At 53.8% G+C, this 18,028-nt stretch overlaps 1 protein-coding gene across 5 annotated transcripts in view; it reads left to right on the forward strand.

Annotated features, from left to right (window-relative positions):
- The window catches only part of POLDIP3 (DNA polymerase delta interacting protein 3), a 22,123-nt gene extending 4,383 nt beyond the window's left edge, over positions 1-17,740 (forward strand). For 3 of the 5 annotated variants that reach the window (XM_059401862.1, XM_059401864.1, XM_059401866.1), the window contains exons 2-9: positions 3,986-4,376; positions 5,045-5,131; positions 6,422-6,517; positions 8,954-9,133; positions 9,622-9,699; positions 11,808-11,937; positions 14,448-14,514; positions 15,465-17,740. In XM_059401862.1, coding sequence (XP_059257845.1) covers positions 3,986-4,376; positions 5,045-5,131; positions 6,422-6,517; positions 8,954-9,133; positions 9,622-9,699; positions 11,808-11,937; positions 14,448-14,514; positions 15,465-15,642 — 1,207 coding nt within the window. In that variant the 3' untranslated portion in view covers positions 15,643-17,740. Of the gene's footprint in view, positions 1-25; positions 199-3,985; positions 4,377-5,044; positions 5,132-6,421; positions 6,518-8,953; positions 9,134-9,621; positions 9,700-11,807; positions 11,938-14,447; positions 14,515-15,464 lie in introns of those variants that run through there. The other 2 variants (XM_059401865.1, XM_059401863.1) reach the window with 2 other exon arrangements.
- Positions 17,741-18,028: the final 288 nt, after the last annotated feature.

Below are 18,028 nucleotides of genomic sequence, written 5' to 3' on the forward strand. Positions count from 1 at the left end.
TTGCAGCTTCAGGGAAAAAAAAACCGACAAGAGCAGGCCCACAGGGCGGGGGCGCCCACCAGGGCTCGAGAGCCAGGAGACTGCACGCCGTGGCCTGCGGTCTGTGGCATCATGCTTGGCTCTTCCCCCGCCCTCTCACAGCCGCCTGGTGCCTGGTTGTGTGGTGTCCCTGGAGACTTCGTTCCTTCCTCTCCTGGAGTAGGTGTCTTCCTGCCTCGCTCTTTTTGGTGACTTGATTTCCCAGCCCAAGGCCTCTGGCTTCAGGGTGGGAAGTGAAACAGTTTTATCCGGAGTACTTTACGCTAACCCTGATTTCGTCGGGATCTGGATAGTAAATGTTGATTAAAATCCTTTTCCCCATTTTCAGTAGTAGCTCCTGGTGTGAACTGAGAGCCTGTTGCATTTCTTTGATGGGCATCATCAGCGGTTGTAGGGAGTTGAAAGCATTTAAAAAAAAAAACAAAAACCTGTGGGTTTAATTTATTTTTTTTATTTTATTAGTAAGTTCACGTGCCCTCTGCAAATTCCAGCGGCCCCTCAATAGCTGTAGGTTTCAGCGATGCTGAGAAGCGTAGCCCCACTATTGTCAAGGCCTTGCAGACCATGAAACCGAGGCTGGGCCACTCCAGGGGCGGATGGGTGCTGTCTGCGCAAGCGCCGATTTCTTTCTCCCTATTTGTGCTTAGTGAACTCCCTAAACACCCCATTCCTTTTGGCCTTTTTTTTTTTTTTTTTTAAGATTTTATTTATTTATTTGACAGAGATCACAAGTAGGCAGAGAGGCAGGCAGAGAGAGAGGAGGAAGCAGGCTCCCCGCTGAGCAGAGAGCCCGATGCGGGACTCGATCCCAGGACCCTGAGATCATGACCTGAGCCGAAGGCAGCGCCTTAACCCACTGAGCCACCCAGGCGCCCCCATGGCCTTTTTTTTTTTTTTTAACCCACTCCTTTGCGGGAGAAAGCAGGACAGGGACCAGCAAGTAGGGCGGCCCCAGCCCCACCTTAAACCTAATCTGAACAATTCGGTGGATGACCCTTCCCTCCCTCTTCCGGCTGGTTCTCCTGTAGACGCCCTGGGAAGTATTTAAATCCTCAACTAATGTTCCATTTCTGAAAGAGAAATGGAATGTGCATCACTGCCTTAGGTGATCTGGCATACTGGAGGCAGCAGGTGTTTCCGCTGGTCAGAGGATAACAAGGTGAAGGGCCGGATTGCCTTCCCTGGTACCGTGGGTGTGCTCCTGCGGTTGGCCCCGGAGCTGGAGGACAGGCTCCCTCCGGTGGGGGAGGGGGGGCGGTGAGGTACTTGGAGCGCCCTCTGGGGGACCCCCGGACACAGATGTGGGAAACCGTATAGGAACTTGTTTGTTCAGTCGAGCTTTGCCTTCTGACACCAGGTCAGAGATTCTGAACGCTTCTGTCATCCATGATCACCTGTGGAGTCAAAATGCAGATGCCCACGCCTCAGCCCAGACTTGAGATTCAGCTGCAGGTGGGGTGCGGACAGCCGTGTTTTTAAGCAGTTCCACGGGAGTTTCCAATGCCCAGCCAGCGTTCAGCACCACTTACAAAGCACTGTGCCCGTTCTCCAAGTCCAGTGGAGGAGCAAACAAGCAGATGTAGTGATAGGCACAAAGGAGGCTTGTCTTAGAGGAATCAGGGAGGGAGGGTTTCCCTAAGAGGAGGTGTTGCCTTGGGAGCAGGAGTCCCCCAGGCAGGGCCCCCGCTGTGAGCAGTGGCGAGGCTGGGGTGGCGCTGGGGTGGTGCAGTGGCCAGGTGGGGTGAGGGAGCAGCCTGCGGACCCCAGGAGGGGCTCTCAGGATTTACCTGGAATGGTCTTTGCTTTCCTCGCAAGCTACTAAAGGACCAGCAGAGGAGCCCCACAAGCGGATGGGGCCTATTTAATGGAGTGGGGTTTTTTTCTGTTAAGGTTTTATTTATTTATTTGACAGATATCGCAAGTAGGCAGAGAGACAGGCAGAGAGAGAGAGGAGAAAGCCGGCAGGCTCCCTGCTGAGCAGAGAACCGAGGACTCAGATCCTGAGAGTCCTGACCAGAGTTGAAGGCAGAGGTTTTAACCCACTGAACCACCCAGGCACTTCTGTTTAATGGAGTTTAGTTCATTTCCAATCTTAACAGTTTCTGAATTTGACATTTTCTTGTTGGTAGTGTGCTAAATACAAAGGTGGTTTTATCCCTGATTCCTGGCACACTGTTCCTAAAACTTGTGGGAGTTTCCCGAGCGAGTGCACATGTAGTAAGAGCATCTTATGTTCTAATGAGGTGACGCCTGATGGGCCCCCGGGGATAGCCTCGGATGGGGGCTTGGTTGCCTGAAAGACCTTGGCATCATTAGCTGGAACTTGGAGCCCTACCCCACTCCCCAGCCCCCAACCACCGGGGAGGGGAGAGGGGCTGGAAATTGAGTCAGTCATCATTGGCCAGTGATTCAGTCAACTTTGCCTACATAAACCGCCCCCCCCCCCCATGGAATTGTGGGGAGCTTCTGGGTTGGTGAGCACAGCTGTGTGCTGGAGGGTGGTGCAGCCAGAGAGGATGCGGAAACTCACCCCGCCCCCCGCTCTCCCTGTGCCTTATGCCTCTCTTCCGTTTGACTCTGAATTGTAGCCTTTATAATAAACCGATAATAGTAAGTATCCTGTTTCAGCTGTATTCTGTTAGCCATTCTAGCAAATTCTTGAACTTGAGGAGGGGGTGTGTGTCCCCTCGATTTTAGCTAGTCTGTCAAAAGTATGGGAAGCCCAGGACTTGGAACTGGCACCTGAAGTGCGGGGACTCCCGCGGGGTAGCCTGTAGCCTGTGGGGTGTGTTCGGACTCTGGGTGGGTAGTGTCAGAACTGAATGGTAGGACACCCGGTTGGTGTCCAGAGAGTTCAAGAACAGTTGATGTGGGGGAAATACCTACATGTTTGGTGTTTGGGAACAATTGAGACAGTGACTGGTTTTCTTTGCTACCAAGTCCTTGTGTCTTCAGTCTGCCCGTGGGCTTGCTCCTGCTCCCAGCCCCTGGGCAGGGGGCGTCCGCTGGCACTGGAGGCCTGGGCTGCCGGGGGAGGCTGGGGAATCTGTCATTAATCAGTTCATCCCACCTCACAGGGCACTGATTGAGAGCACGGCTGGGGAAGAGCTTTGGAAACAGACATTGCTCTTCAGGGGCATGGGGTTAGGATATTTGGGGGGGTGTGCTTTTTTTTTTTTTTTTTTTTGACTAGCATGATTTGTAGGTTATTGTCCCTAATGGTGTCTCAGAATACTTGGTCTGGGGAGCAAAATTGTCTTTTTTTTTTTTTTTTTTTAAGATTTTATTTATTTATTTGACAGAGAGATCACAAGTAGGCAGAGAAGCAGTCTGAGAGAGAGGAGGAAGTGGGCTCCCTGATGAGCAGAGAGCCCAGTGCGGGCCTCGATCCCAGGACCCTGGGACCATGACCTGAGCCGAAGGCAGAGGCTTTAACTCACTGAGCCCCCTAGGTGCCCAAAACCAGTTTTTGTTTGTTTGTTTTTTGTAATTTATTTGACAGACAGAGATCACAAGTAGGCAGAGAAGCAGGCAGAGAGAGAGGAGGAAGCAGGCTCCCCGCTGAGCAGAGAGCCCGATGCAGGCTCAATGCAGGCTCAATGCAGGCTCGATCCCAGTCCTGGGATCATGACCTGAGCCGAAGGCATAGGCTTTAACCCACTAAGCCACCCAGGAGGCCCAGAACCATCTTATCTAAGTGATAGAAACCACCAGGCCCTTCTTCCTAGTTTTCTTTGCAAGGCAAAGTCAAAGGCAATAAACCAGGAAAGAAGTTTCAGTATAGGTTTAAGAAGTTTCAGTATAGGTTTAATTGTTTCCTGAGACAGCGAGCAGATGTCTGGGTTCTCCAGGAACTGCCCCCTGCTCCCAGGATGACGACAGCCCTGCTTCCAGGGGCTGCTGGTGAGGACCCAGATCCGCTTCATACCCCCTCTGTTGCTTGCAGTCTGCATGCCAGGCCGGGAGTCGGAGGTGTCCGATCGCGTGTGGGGGTCCAGCAGAGCCTCCTCAGCCCGCCCGCCCGCTCCGCCACCTTCCAGCAGAGGTTTGACGCCCGGCAGAAGATTGGCCTCTCAGACGCCAGGCTCAAGCTGGGAGTCAAGGATGCCCGGGAAAAGCTTTTACAGAAAGACGCTCGGTTCCGGATCAAAGGGAAAGTACAGGATGCCAGAGAAATGCTGAACTCGCGCAAGCAGCAGAGCACGGCGCCCCCGAAGCCCCGCCAGGTGGCCGATGCTCGGGAGAAGATCAGCTTGAAGCGCAGCTCCCCAGCCACCTTCCTGAGCCCACCCATCGGGACGGTGACCCCCGCCCTGAAGCTCACCAAAACCATCCAGGTGGGTGCGGCTCTTGCCAGACATTCCTGGGGAGCCGGGAACAACTGTGGGTTCAGGCAGGGGGTGGGGGCCGAGTATTGGGGCCAAATGACAGTTCTCCCAGTGTTTGTACAGTAACTGTATGAGGGAGGCAAGGATTTAATCTCGTTTTGCAGTCACTGACTTTCTGCAGTGAGCTAGTGATGCAGGGAAGGACAGACGCTCGTGGGGCGCGTGCTGTGTGGCGGGCATTTCACACAGAGGACCGAATTTCTCTCTCACCATGACTCTGGGACCATTCCCGCAGTTTTATAAACGGCTCTCCTTCTCAGGATGTGGGTCTTTGTGCCCAGAGTTAACACAGCTGTCCGTGGGGGCCCAAGGGAGGAGCCTAGGCAGACCCAGCCCCTGGTCCGGCGCACCGGCCGCTTGCACAGCTGCGGGCGGAATGGAAACAGTATTTAACGTTCACAGTGACTTTGGGAACAGGAACAGCAGCAGCTATGAACATTCACTGAGCCAGGCTCATGGAGCAAGACGACGCGGTGCCCTGCTTTGGCCACGAGGCTTGCTAGAGGTTACTGCGGGCCACAGCTGAGTGGCACCGTATTTCAAGTGCAGTGATTCCTTTCTCATGGAGAACTTGTGTGGCCCCCCGGGGATGAATCACGGTCTCTCTGTGTTTCTAGGTTCCCCAGCAGAAGGCCATGGCACCCCTCCACGCCCATCCTGCTGGAATGAGGATCAACGTTGTCAATAACCACCCGGCCAAACAGGTGGGAGAGCGAGAGTGTGTGTGCGTGGCCGTGAGCGTGCGCCGTGTGCGTGCGTGGGTGTGAGCGTGCGTGTGCCGCGTGCGTGCGTGGGTGTGCTTTGAGGAGCTCCGCTGAGTGGATTCGCTGCGGCCTGGCCCGAGGCTCCCAGTGCGAAGAGAGGGATTGCGTTTGGCTTTTGACAGTTTGAGTTTTACTTACTCTTATTTTTATTTTTTCAAAGATTTATTTATTACAGAGAATGTGTGCAAGGGACGGGGAGGGGCAGAAGGAGAGGGAGGAAGAGAACCCAAGCAGAGGCCCTGCCAGGCACGGAGCCCATGACCCTGAGATCACAACCTGAGCCGAAACCATGAGTCGGACGCTCAGCTGACCACACCCCCCGGAGTCCCTGCAGTTCATGAGTCGTTGTAGTTGTTTTTAAACTTCTTACAGTGGTGAGGCAGGTGGATATATAATGGGCAGAGAGGCAAATCGAAAGTCTTCTATTTTTTATTATTAAAGTAGCATGTGCAAAAAAATTAGTATGTACTTAATACATACTTAAAATAGAACATTTGCAAAATAGAGAAAGATTACACAGGAAGTAAGAGTTCTGGTGCTCCTGCTCTCCAGAGCCAACAGCTGTTGAAATTCTGCCCTGGCTCCTTCCTGTTTCTTGGGTTTTTTATTTTTAGGTGTCATTGCTCTCTAGTTACTGCCTAGCTGTGGTTGTGTGTTTGCTGTTAACATTATTACCCAGCTTTGTGTCCTCCTGTTTTCACTTTACAACACAAGTACATCTGTGATTCACAGCACTCGAAACATTTTTAATAATTGCATAATCCATTGAGTTCGTCTTCCGGTTTACTTAAGCCGTCTTTCTCTAATTCTCACGGTTAGAAATCCTTCTGTGAGCATCTTTGTGGCTAAAGTTCTTTCTGGGGTTTGGATTTCTATCTGTAGGCCAGACTGCCAAGGATGGACTTTCTAGGTAATATTATCTATTATCTATTATCTAGGTAATGATATCTATTTCTAGATAATAAACACATGTTCTAGGTGGTTCTAGGTGTTGCCTGTTGTGGAAAGGTAATTCTCACGTACCTGGAGGTTGCAGCACTTTTGCTGGGCCCCGGTGGGTGGAGAGCCACCGTGAGGATTGGTGTGAGGATTAGACGCCCAGGCCAGTCTCCCCTGGGCCCCCCTGCGCCTGCTGCTCCCTCCAACCGGCTCTACATCTCTTCCTGTTCTTGCTCCAGATGTCATTTCAGGACCTGCAGGCCCCATTAGCTTTTCTTTCTTTCTTCTCAGAATTTATATGATTTGGAAGAAGATGATGACTCTGTAGCTCCCATTCCTAGTAAACAGATGAAATTTGCAGCCTCCGGCAGCTTTCTCCACCACGTGGTAAGGCATATCCGTTTTTCTTGCGCTCTCCGCGTGTTTGATCAGTGGATAGGAGTGGCAGTGGAGGATGTGGCCTTTCAGTTCAGAAATGTTGCTCCCTGCGGGTCTTGAGGTTTTCAGAGCTGATACAGTCCCTGGTTTACAGATGCAGAGAGCAGGGTGTCCAGTGCTGTGCTAGCGGCCCCACGGCTGGTGGGGTGCAGAGCTGCGGCATCCGCTTGCTGTTTCCCTGCAGGGGAAATGGGAGATCCCTGAGGATGGCATCGTGTTTTCCTGTGTGGCAGGACGTTCTGCATGTTCCCCTTCCCTCTGTGGTCAGCGCCTCTGGCCATGTTTTTTTGGTTTGTTCTACAATTTTGTTTGTTTGACAGAGCCACAGAGCATAAGTGGAGGGAGTGGCAGAGGGAGAAGCAGGCTCTGCACTGAGCAGGGAACCAACAGGGGCTTGATCTCAGGACCCTGGGATCATGACCTGAGCTGAAGGCAGAGGCTTAACCATCTGGGCCCCCCAGGCGCCCCTTTGGCCAATTTTTTTTGCATTTTTTGTCTGTCTAAGATTTTATTTATTTATTTGACAGAGAGAGATCACAAGTAGGCAGAGAGGCAGGGGAAGCAGGCTCCCTGCTGAGCAGAGAGTCCGATGTGGGACTTGATCCCAGGACCCTGGGATCATGACCTGAGCTGAAGGCAGAGGCTTAACCCACAAGCAACCAAGTGCCTGTTCAGCCGCATTCTTGACACCAGGTTCCCTCAGTTGGTGTTGTTAGCAGGAATAAGCTGTACTTGGCCTGTGCACTCCACCGGGTGCAGCCTGCATGCGGGCGAGCTTGCTAGACTAGGCTGCTAGGCGGATCCCACGTAGAGAAGGAATGAGAGCAGCATCTGGGACCATTAGGGTGGCCAGCAGCAGTGGGTATAGCCCATGTCAGGGACGGAAGCCTGGGGGCACCCAAGCCAAGCTTGGCCTTTGGCCTTCAGAGACCCGGAGACTCCATTTTTGCTGCTGCATTGAGAGTGTGGACCAATTTCGTGGTTGCCGCTGAAGTTCTTAGAGTGCTGTGCGAAGCTGAACCGTGCTGACTTGTCACTAGGGGCTGGGCCTTTGCACTGGTTGAACTGCTAAGGTCCGCTGCCCAGGGAGTGGTCAGCAGGCTTAGGTCCTGGCTCACCCTGCTTGGAAGAATGCAGTGTCTATGTTAACTAGGATTCCCCTTCCCTCCTGCCCAGTAAGGTGGGTGCTGTTATTAGTTCCATTTTACAGGCCCAGATCAGGGGCCAGAGAGATGAAAATATGTTCAGTATCATCCAGCGTATAAATAGTGGATCTAGGAGTCAAGCTTCTGCAGTTGGCCTCGCAGGTCGGGTGTGTCGTACTGTATTGGCCGTCGGTAATCAGAAAACAGCTTGAGGGGGCACCTGGGTGGCTCAGTGGGTTAAGCCTCTGCCTTCGGCTCAGGTCATGATCCCAGGGTCCTGGGATCGAGCCCCACGTCGGGCTCTCCACTCAGCGGGAAGCCTGCTTCCTCCTCTCTCTGCCTGCCTCTCTGCCTACTGCCTACTTGTGATCTCTCTCTCTCTGTCAAATAAATAAATAAAATCTTTAAAAAAAAAAAAAAAAAAAGAAAGCAGCTTGAGAAGTGTGGGGTCCAGCACAAGGAAGACATTTTTGTTTGATTCGGAGAAGCCAGTGAATCACCCCGGCCCCAGGCTCTGCCTCTGGCGGCTGCGTCCAGCCCTTCCTGAGCCTGTAGTTGGCGGCGCGGGCTTAAAGCAGCAGGGCCACCTGCCGCTTCTGCCTCATACATCTTTTTCTCAGACTCATTCCTAGCAAGGAGTTTCCTAGTTTATGTTTTCAAGGGACCACATCCCCGGTTAGGGGGAGCAGGGGAGGGAGGGAACAGTATCTGCTGATCTGCACGACTGACTGCCAGCGTGTCCCTCACGGTCTGGAAGCCGATCGGGCCGGGGCTGCCCATGGTGCCTCTGTGTATAGAAACAGGGACCGAGAAGTTGGGAGTCTGGATCTTCTGAAGAGTGGGTTCCTCTGCCAGGCCAGCTCAGAGCTGATGGTCGGCCAGTTTTGATAGGAGCGTATCTGGGAGCAAACTTGACTCTAAGCTTTTGGCCTTGTCATTCGCTCCAAATTGCAGAATTTCACAAAATTTCCATGGTCTGGGTAGGCCTGTGGCTGCATGGAAGGGTCTCACCAGGGGCTTCCTGCACTGGAGGGAGGCTTCTGTAAGCACGTGGGCAGACTGCGTTTCTCCCCTCCCGCCCCTTCCCTGGGGGAAGTCACTGGCAGCCTTTCTTGGCTCCAGATCTCTGATGGGGTTGGGGAGCTGGGAGCCCCTTGGGGGTGAGGGTTGTCAGCTCCGTAGTGCTTCTCTCTTGTCTCCTTCTCTAGCTTCTCAGATTCCTGTCTGCCCATTTGTCTAGGCCGGACTGAGCAGTTCCAAGTTCTCCGTGTCCAAAGCCCTCCCTCTCACCAAAGTGGTCCAGAATGACGCGTACACAGCTCCGGCCCTCCCCTCCTCTGTTCGAACAAAAGCCTTGACCAGCATGTCCCGGACACTCGTGAACAAGGAGGAGCCCCCAAAGGAGCTGCCGCCCACCGAGGTGAGGGAAAGGCGAGGAGAGGGAGCGAGTGCACCCGTTGGGAGGCAGCCTGTGCTGGGGGCGCCGCGTGGCATGCGTACCTGTCGAGCCCGCACAGCACCTCCGTGAGGTGGGCATTGCCACCTCCATTTTACAAAAGAGCAAAGCAAGCCTCAGTGAGCCCTCCCCTCGGCGTGCTTGCGGGCAGCTGGGGGAAACGGAGCAGCCGTTGTGTTAGAGGCCTGCCCGGAGGAGAGCTGCTGGGAGCACTGGGGAGAGAGCATCTGACTATGCAGGGCTGGTCAGAAAGGCTCTGAGGAGGAAGGGTCACCTGAGCTGGGTGGGTCGTGACACATGACTAGCGTGTCCTGAGTGTCGTGGTGGGGACGTGACTGTGACAGGCTCTCTGGGGGTCTTTCCTCTGGGCCTTCCTGGTCACTTGCCGGGCGGATGTGCCGCTGCTGAGCACACAGCCGTTGTCTGATTCTGGTCACTGTCTTGTCTGGCAGCCTGTCCTCAGCCCCTTGGAAGGCACCAAGATGACCGTCAACAATCTGCACCCTCGAGTCACTGAGGAAGACATTGTGGTGAGTACTGCGTCCTGCCGAGGCTCTAGCTCTCAAACCACGTCTGTGTCCAGGGCTCCCAAGACCACCGCCAGTTCACTAATGCCCCGAGACTCACAGGACTTCTCAGAGAGTGCTGTCAGGGCTAAGGTTTATTCCAGGATACAGAGCAAATTCAGCAAAGGGGAAGGTTCACGGTGCGGAGGCCGGGGGAATCCAGGTGCAAGTTTCTGGATTCCTCCCTGAGTGGAGTCAAACAGAATGCACTTTATTTCTCCAGCAACGAACTGTGATGCGTGAAACCAGGGAACTCAGTACAGACTCAGCGCCCAGGGTCTTTACCCGCAGCTAGTTGTGTAGGCTCGCTCTGCTCCTGCGCGCCAGCATTCCGGACTCCCAGGGCGAAAGCAGGTGTTCAGCGTAAACCATATTGTTTGCATAGATTAAGCTCAGTGAGTCACTCTTATCAGTTAGGGTGGTGGGAACCCTCCGCAATTCCAAGCTGCCCGACACCAACCAAGATTCGGCCTTGGAAGCAGGGCTTTCAAAAACGAGCAGCTGGGCTGCCCTTGGGAACTCTGCGCTTCACAGCGTCGGCACCAGGGCTGGCGCAGGGTGCTGGGTGGGCACTGAATGGGATCCTCTAATCCTCTAGTTCACAGCCTTCTGGTTATTTTTCTGTGAGTCTTTGGAACTCGTGCCTCCTCTAGGGGTTTACATGATGATTCCAGAGTAAAAGGGATAAGGTAGATTGGGGTTATGTGGTGGTTGGCCCCACTGGATTGCCCTGATCTGTCCTGTCCTGTCCCGCCCTTAGTCATGGGCAGAGCCTAAACCTGGCAAGGAGAGGGCCTGATGCAGCCAGGACTTCTCTTCCCGCTTCTTTTCTTTTAGGCACCAAAAAAAACCCCCACTATTAATTTGAAAGTCCAGTTGCCCTTTATTAACTCTGAATTGTCAGGTCCTAGGAGGAAGCACGCGGACTCTGGGCTCTCTGCAGCGGAGTTTCGAGTGCTGTAACAGCCCGTAATGGCCACCACGTTTGACAGGGGTTTTGAGTGCCGTGTGATAGCTTTGAGAAGTGAGCAGGCTCACCAGCAAATGACAAGTTAACAGAGAGTTGAAACAGATCTTCTTCCTGGTTTTAAAAGTAGTGATAGCTGCTGTTTATTGAGCATAAGTTATGTGGCAGGTACTTTGTGGGCAGGATCTTTGAAAATACGGAGTAGTGGGACCTGCCGGCGTGTGGGGGTCGCCGCCCCGCGTGAATGGAGCAACAGCCACCCTCCCTTCTTTGCCCACACGGGTGATGTTTGGAGAACAACAGTAGTGGAATTGGGATCGCACTTAGTATTCGGTTTTCTTCTCTTAGTTTTGGTATTTGACATTTTCCACTTTATCGTGAAAAAACAGATCATTTCAGAAAGCTTTTCTGCCCTCATGACAGCATTGAGAAGGGAGTCGCAGGCGAAGCCGTGGCCTGGGTGCCGGCTGGCCTCCGCGGTCTGTCTCCACGTTGTCTTCCTTCTCTGCACCCCCCACGCCCCCTGTAAGAGGAGGCGGAGGCGTCAGGGGACATGATGGCGGTAGTGACACCTGCTTACAGAGCACTACCCTAAACGTTCCTGCATTTGAGCTTTCAGCAGCCCTGGCGAGAGGGCGAGCCCATTCCTTTTCTTTTTTTTCCCGAAGAGAAGATGTCAGTGAAGTTAGATAACTTGCAGGCTCCGTGGTGACCTGTTTACCACGGCTTCTGATGAGCCTGCACGTTCCTTTTCAGGACGGGGCCCTCAGAGAAATTCTGGAACTCCTGTCTCTGTTGAGAATGTAGGTGCTGCAGCAGGAAGAAATTGGGGTGCCTTCCTGCAGGACGCAGGGATTCTAGGGCTTGTAAGCCCAGACCTGTTTGTGGCTGCCCGCTCGGCTCATCCTCTCATCTGGTCCCGTGTCGGGAGGCCTGCTGATGTCTCAGGGACACCACCTGAAAGGTGCCTCCCGACGTCCTGGGCGCCGGGCGGATCCGGCTGGAGCGCGGCCGGCTGCCGTCTCCCCCAGAGCTCTGGAGCGGGTGACTGACAGGCAGGACGGCCCTGGATTTTCTGCAACCCTGACCCTCCTGTTGTTTGCAGGAGCTTTTCTGTGTATGTGGAGCCCTCAAAAGGGCTCGCCTGGTGCATCCCGGGGTAGCAGAGGTGGTCTTCGTGAAGAAGGACGACGCCGTCGCCGCGTACAAGAAGTACAACAACAGGTGTTTGGACGGTAAGTCGGGGGGGGGCGGCCACCCACCTTCCTGCCGCTCACTGCTCCCTCTCGGGCAGCAGCCTTCAGAGCGAGCCTTCCTCTGGGATGGCTGGGAGGACTCCGGCGCGCTCAGCCCTCTGGACAGAAGGTTTCCCGGGCATCAAGAACACACAGGGCCCTGGGTTTGCCCGCAACCCTAGGACTTCGGTCCAGTGAGCATAGGAACGCCATTTCTCCGTGGATGCTTCTCTTACGAGGTCTTGCTGGGGAAGCCAGAAGTCCGAGCCTCCTCTTCCAGATGTTGGTCTGATGACTGCTGGGACACAGCTTCCTCAGACGCCGGCAGCCTTGTGTCAGCGGTTAACTCCTGGGTGAGCACTGCTCCTAGGGGCAGGCTCCTGGTTTTCCTGGGCCCACAGTCCCGTTGTTTATCTCAGGTCGGCCTGTGGAGCGAAACTGCCTGCCATGGCCCTGTTGTCCGCTGACTACTTCTTTCTGTGTTTACCAAGTACCCTTGTGGACCAGGGACATGTGCTCAAGAGGCACACGCTGGTGGGCCACGGCGGTTGTATTTCCTTGTTGGTGAATGATGTTGGGTGTCTCTGCTTGTGCGGAGTCGCCATTTTATCTCTTGGAGAAGTGTCTTTTCGGACTCTTTAGTGGAGTTTAAATGAATTCTTTAAAAAAAAAAAAAAGATTCTTTATATATGACTTCTTCTCCTACCAGATAACTGATTTGCCAGTATTTTCTCCCATCCTGTAGGTTGTCTCCCCCTCTTCTTGCTCTGTGCATTTACAGCTCTGTACTGTTGTCTAAGCAGTGCCTTAGCTGTGTCCCATAAATTTTGGTGTACTGGGTCTTTATTTTCATTCATCTCAAAGTATTGTCTGAATTCCCTTGTGATTCTTCTTTGACCCATTCGTTACTTAGAATTGTTTTAATTTCCATGTATTTGTGACTTTACCGGATTTCCTTCTGTCCCATGAGTGTTGAAGGAGAATCTGCATATATTTTGCTGCTGGTAGATGTCTGGTAGGTCTAGTCAGTTTGTAATGTTACTGGAATCTTCTCTCTCCTTCTTGGTCTTCTGCCTGGTTCTGGCCGTTCCTGAAAGTGAAGGGTTACCAGCTATGATCGTCTGCTTCTTCCAGTTGTGTTTTTGCTTTGTGTACTTGAGGGTCTGATGTTAGCCATATACATGTTTGTGTATGTTAGTTGTAGATAAGTTTGTCAGCGCTTTCTTTCCTGGTGCATTGACCCTTTGATCATTTCAGAATGACCTTTTTTGTCTCGGGGCACTGGGGTGGCTCAGTCAGTTAAGCCTCCGACTTTTGTTTTCAGCTCAAGTCATGATCTCAGGCCCTGGGATCAAGCTCGCTGAGCTCCAGGCTCTGTGTGGAGTCTGCTTTTTTTTTTTTTTTTTTTTTTTTTTAAGATTTTATTTATTTACTTGAGAGAGAGACAGTGAGAGAGAGCATGAACGAGGAGAAGGTCAGAGGGAGAAGCAGACTCCCCATGGAGCTGGGAGTCCGATGCGAGACTCGATCCCGGGACTCCAGGATCATGACCTGAGCCGAAGGCAGTTGTCCAACCAGCTGAGCCACCCAGGCGTCCCTGGAGTCTGCTTTTGATTCTGACTCCCTCTCCCTCCTGCCCCTTTCTGCTCACTTGTGTGAATATTTCTAATGTGACCATTTAGGTCCTTTAAAGACTTTTTCACCGTATATATGTGTGTATGTATATATATTTTTAAAGATTTTATGTACTTGAAAGAGGGAGAGAGTATGAGAGACAGAGCACGAGGTGGGGGAGGGTCAGAAGGAGCCGCAGGCCCCCCACTGAGCAGGGAGCCCGATGAGGGGCTCAGTCCCAGGACTCTGGCATCATGACCTGAGCCAGAAGCAGACGCTTAACTGATTGAGCCACCCACACCCCCCGTTTTTCACTATATTTTTTAGTTGCCACGTTAAACAGTTGCCCAAGAATTCACAGTATATGTTGTAGCTTACCAGAATCTATTTCAGATAAATATTAATTCCAGTGAGATGTTGGAAATGTTACCCTATATGGCTCTGTTCCCTCTCCCCAATTTGTGGCGCTGGGATGGCCATACGTCTCTCATAGTGTGTAGAGGAGCCGCACCGGCAGAGCCTGGGGCCGTCAGTCCTTCATGGACCAAGGAGAAGCCCGCATGTTCACTTTGCAGTTCTTTTTCCACTCAGTTTCATTGCATAAACCTTTTCCTCCACTACCTGACGAACAAGCTTCGCCAGAGTCACCTGCGTTCGGGCTCTCCCGTCCCGCAGCTCTGCTCTGCTGCTCGAGGGGGGAAGGGAGGTCTGTTTCCACTTTGCTGTTCGGTGCGGTCCTTGCTGAAGTTTCGTGGACCTCACACCTGCGGTTCCCCGTCGCTCATCGTGGAGCCAGAGCTGCCAGCAGCGGGGGCCCCGGTGAGGGAGGGGGACCCTTGTCCTTTTGTCCGGAGCCGAAGTCTCATCACAGAGCCTTTTCCTTTCTGGTTTCTCAGGGCAACCCATGAAGTGCAACCTTCACATGAATGGGAACGTCATCACCTCAGACCAGCCCATCCTGCTGTAAGTCCCACGGGCAGCGGGGCTGGGGCGGGTGGAGCTTTCCTCCTGGTTTACTCTGTGCGAGTCTCCTCCTGCTGCGGAGTGAACCTGCCCGCGTCCGCGCTTTGTCTCTCCTCCACGGGCTCTGCGCCGACGGCAGCTGGGCCGTCGGGGTGCGGGTCGGTGGAAGGGTGACCGTACCGCAGGGCTGCTGCACGGGCCTGCCCCTCGGGGGCTGGTGTTCTCAGCTTTAGAATTTAGAAAGGCCTGAGAAGAGAGGGGAGAGCGGGCCAGTGGCGTCTTTGTCCCACTGTGAGTTCCATCCAAGTGACTGGAAAATGCCGCCGCCTCGCCCCAGACTCTGATGGAGACAGAACCCACTGGTGGCCCTTGTTTTGTGCCTTTTTTGGAGCCTGACATGCATGAACTGTAGATTGGCAGGACATCTTTTATAGATGAGAGGACAAAACCTCAGGAAGATAGCAGATTTGCCAAGGTCGGTGGTGCAGACAGACTTAGAAATTTAGAAAGACCAGAATTTGAACTTCAGATAATGACTTGTGTGACTTGGACAAGTGTTTTAAGCTGCACTCCAGGAATAAGTTGTATTCTGGAAAATGTGGATTTTATGACCTAGTAAGTTTGGGAGCCATTAGGCTAATAAACAAGAGTGAAGTCGATTTCTTGACTTCCAGACTTCTCCAAATATGTACTAAGCTGGTGTGGGTGTCCGTCTCTGGAGGGCATACAGCATGTCCTGAAGTTAAAGCCTCAGATCCCCAGGGGCTGCAGTTCAGTTTTGTCATCTGTAAATTTAAAAATGATAGATTTGCTATAAAATGTCGTGAGATCAGGGGGTACAGAAAGCAGTGTGTTCAGCACCTAGCTTTCCTACCAGACTTCGTGTAAATGGCGGGTTCCCTCCCCATCTGAGGGAAAACTGACAAGGGTTTTGACTCTGCTCTCCGCAGACGGCTGAGCGATAGCCCCTCGGCGAAGAAGGAGAGCGAGCTGCCTCGCAGGGTGAATTCTGCCGCCTCCTCTAACCCTCCAGCCGAAGTGGACCCGGACACCATCCTGAAAGCGCTCTTCAAGTCTTCGGGGGCCTCTGTGACTACACAGCCCACAGAATTCAAAATCAAACTTTGAGCGAGGGCGTGGGGGGGTAGGGGGTGGGGGCGGGCAGCCAGAAGCAGGGGCAGAGGAGAGTGGCTGTTTCCTAAAGCAAAGCCTGTGACCAATGGGCCGTCGGACTGGAGGCCCCTGAGCGTGGGACGGGTCGCCGGGGTAGAGCGCTTCCTCACCGGACGGGACCCACTTTTCTGTGTTGTGTTCTCCCCCGCGCCCTTCTGTACGTTAACGTTTGCCGTAGTCGGTTTCTTCTCCCTCCACCTCCTCACTGAGGTAGGCCAGTGTTGCCCGGCATCCCTGTCCCTCGTCTCTGCCCCACACTGATGGATCTGGAAATGGTACCGTGAGCTGTCTGGAGGGCTTTCTGGTGGCCCCGTGGAGGGCAGGGCCGGGGCCTCTCTGAAGGACACATTTTTCTCCAGGAGGCGACGAGTTGCCTCCCCTTTCTCTTTTTTAAGCTTTCAAAGTGGAGAGTGGGAGCCCCTGCCCCCCGCAGGGCAGCCAGGTCCGCTTGAGAGCTGTGAGCTGTGCCACTCGCCTGCCTGGTCATTGTGTGTGGCCTGGGCGGGGATCAGGCCGTAGCCCTCTGGTTCTCTCTCCACGATTGGCCTGGAGAGGGCCTTGTGTCGGGGCGGGTGAGCCTGCTGCTCTGCCGGGAAGAGCATCCCCGGCCCTTGCTGTGCTGTCTCCGGTGCCTCCAGTGGCTCAGGGGCCCCTCTCCCTGCCTCCTGCCTTGTGCCTCATCCCCACTCTCCTGGGGTCTCATGGCCAGGAGGAGAGGGCCTCGTCGGCCTCCCAGTTCTCTCCTGACATGGTGCTTGCCGCACCTGGTTTGGATGCAGATGTCAGCTCTCTGCTAGGTGGTTTCTCTCTCTCTCTCTCTCTTTTTTTTTTTTTTTTTTTAAGATCCACCTCTTGTTCTTTGACACTGAGGGTCTGAGGGATTGTTTGAATAGGAGATACTGGCTTGCTCCTGGCCTCGCTTCTGGCCTCAGATTCCCACAGGACGGTAGGGATGCTGAGAGAGGCACACATCCAGCTGCCACGTAGGGGCACCGCTCCCAGTGTTGTGACCGGCCCAGCCTTCCATGACCAGAGGGGTCTTTCCCTGCGTTCCAGTGAAGGGCAGGGGGGATGCTGGGTGGTCGGGAGGGTGTCGGGAGACCAGAGCAGCCCTTCCAGGTGTGTGCACCTGGACAGCGGGGCTCCACGGGCCTCCTCCATCTCCTGCTGCTTTGTGGGGACCACAGAGGGAATGGGGCGGCAGAGCCGGAGCGAGTTGGGCAGCAGCTGCAGAATCCGTAGCAAGCAAGCGCTGCGAAAGGCTCGCGCCTAGGAAGCAGAGGGGACCTGAGACACTAAAAGCTCTCTGTGGCCTGCTTGGGAACAGCCCAGTGAAGAAAAATCTGGAAACTCCTGTTTCCAGAGTTCTGTCTGTAAGTGGGAAGGAGGACCTAGGCTCTGAACAGCACTCCGTCCTCCCGCTCTAAGGCTGCTCAGGCCTTGCGAGTCCATGGAAAGTACCTGATGGTGCTTCACCCTCTGGTCCAGAGAGAATGCTACTTTTGTCCCCATGTTCCCTTTTCCCCTTTTGAGCGGGTGCAAACTTCGTTCTCAGCAGCTGGAAGACATTCCTCCTCCACTTTCCCCTTCCTGATCCTTGAGAGCGCCTACAAGGCCGTGGGACCAGGTTTCTCAGGTCCTGGGGACAGTTGGATCACTGCTTGGACTCGGCTTCAAGTAGGGATGGTAAATATCCTGCCTGCATGGCATTACCCCCCTCCCCTTCTCCCCCACCCCCCAGTCCCGTGCCAGGCTGCCCTGGCTGTCACAGAGTTGATGGCGTCCAGCTGCAGCGCCCTGGCCCTCTGGACCCTGTCCTGGGTAGCTGTGTGGTTCACGGCCGGGCGGAGCTCGCTTGCCTCCCCTGCTCTACGGGTGTCGTCATGGGAAATGGAAGAGACGGTGGTGGGCCAGTCCTTGTGTCCCCCTCCACCTGCCGCCCCTCCACATTCCTTGTGTGTATCTCTTGTTCAAAAGGAGAGGAAGAGACAGTAAGGGATGGAGGAGACTCTATGTTACTTACCCATTTCTGAATAAATATTTGTTATTCCTACCTTTGAGCTGTTCTTTCTTTAAGGATTCTAAGTGGCCTTGGGGGACTTGGCACTAGAAAACAGGAGTTTGCCTCTGCTTTCCTACTCACCAGCTACGATCCTGGGGCCGTTCCTCCCAGGACTTGCTGAACCCGTCTCCATCATGGAGGGTGTGAGTATTAGCAACCGTGAAGCATGGTCAGCTCCGACACAGAATTAGGTCTGTTCATAGGGAACAGGAGAGCCTGCCTTTTGCCTTGGTTTGAAGACCTCAGATGCGTGGGTGAAATTTCTCTTAGCTCAATTAA

This window comes from Mustela nigripes, chromosome 6, assembly GCF_022355385.1.
Source record: "Mustela nigripes isolate SB6536 chromosome 6, MUSNIG.SB6536, whole genome shotgun sequence".
Lineage (NCBI taxonomy): Eukaryota > Metazoa > Chordata > Mammalia > Carnivora > Mustelidae > Mustela > Mustela nigripes.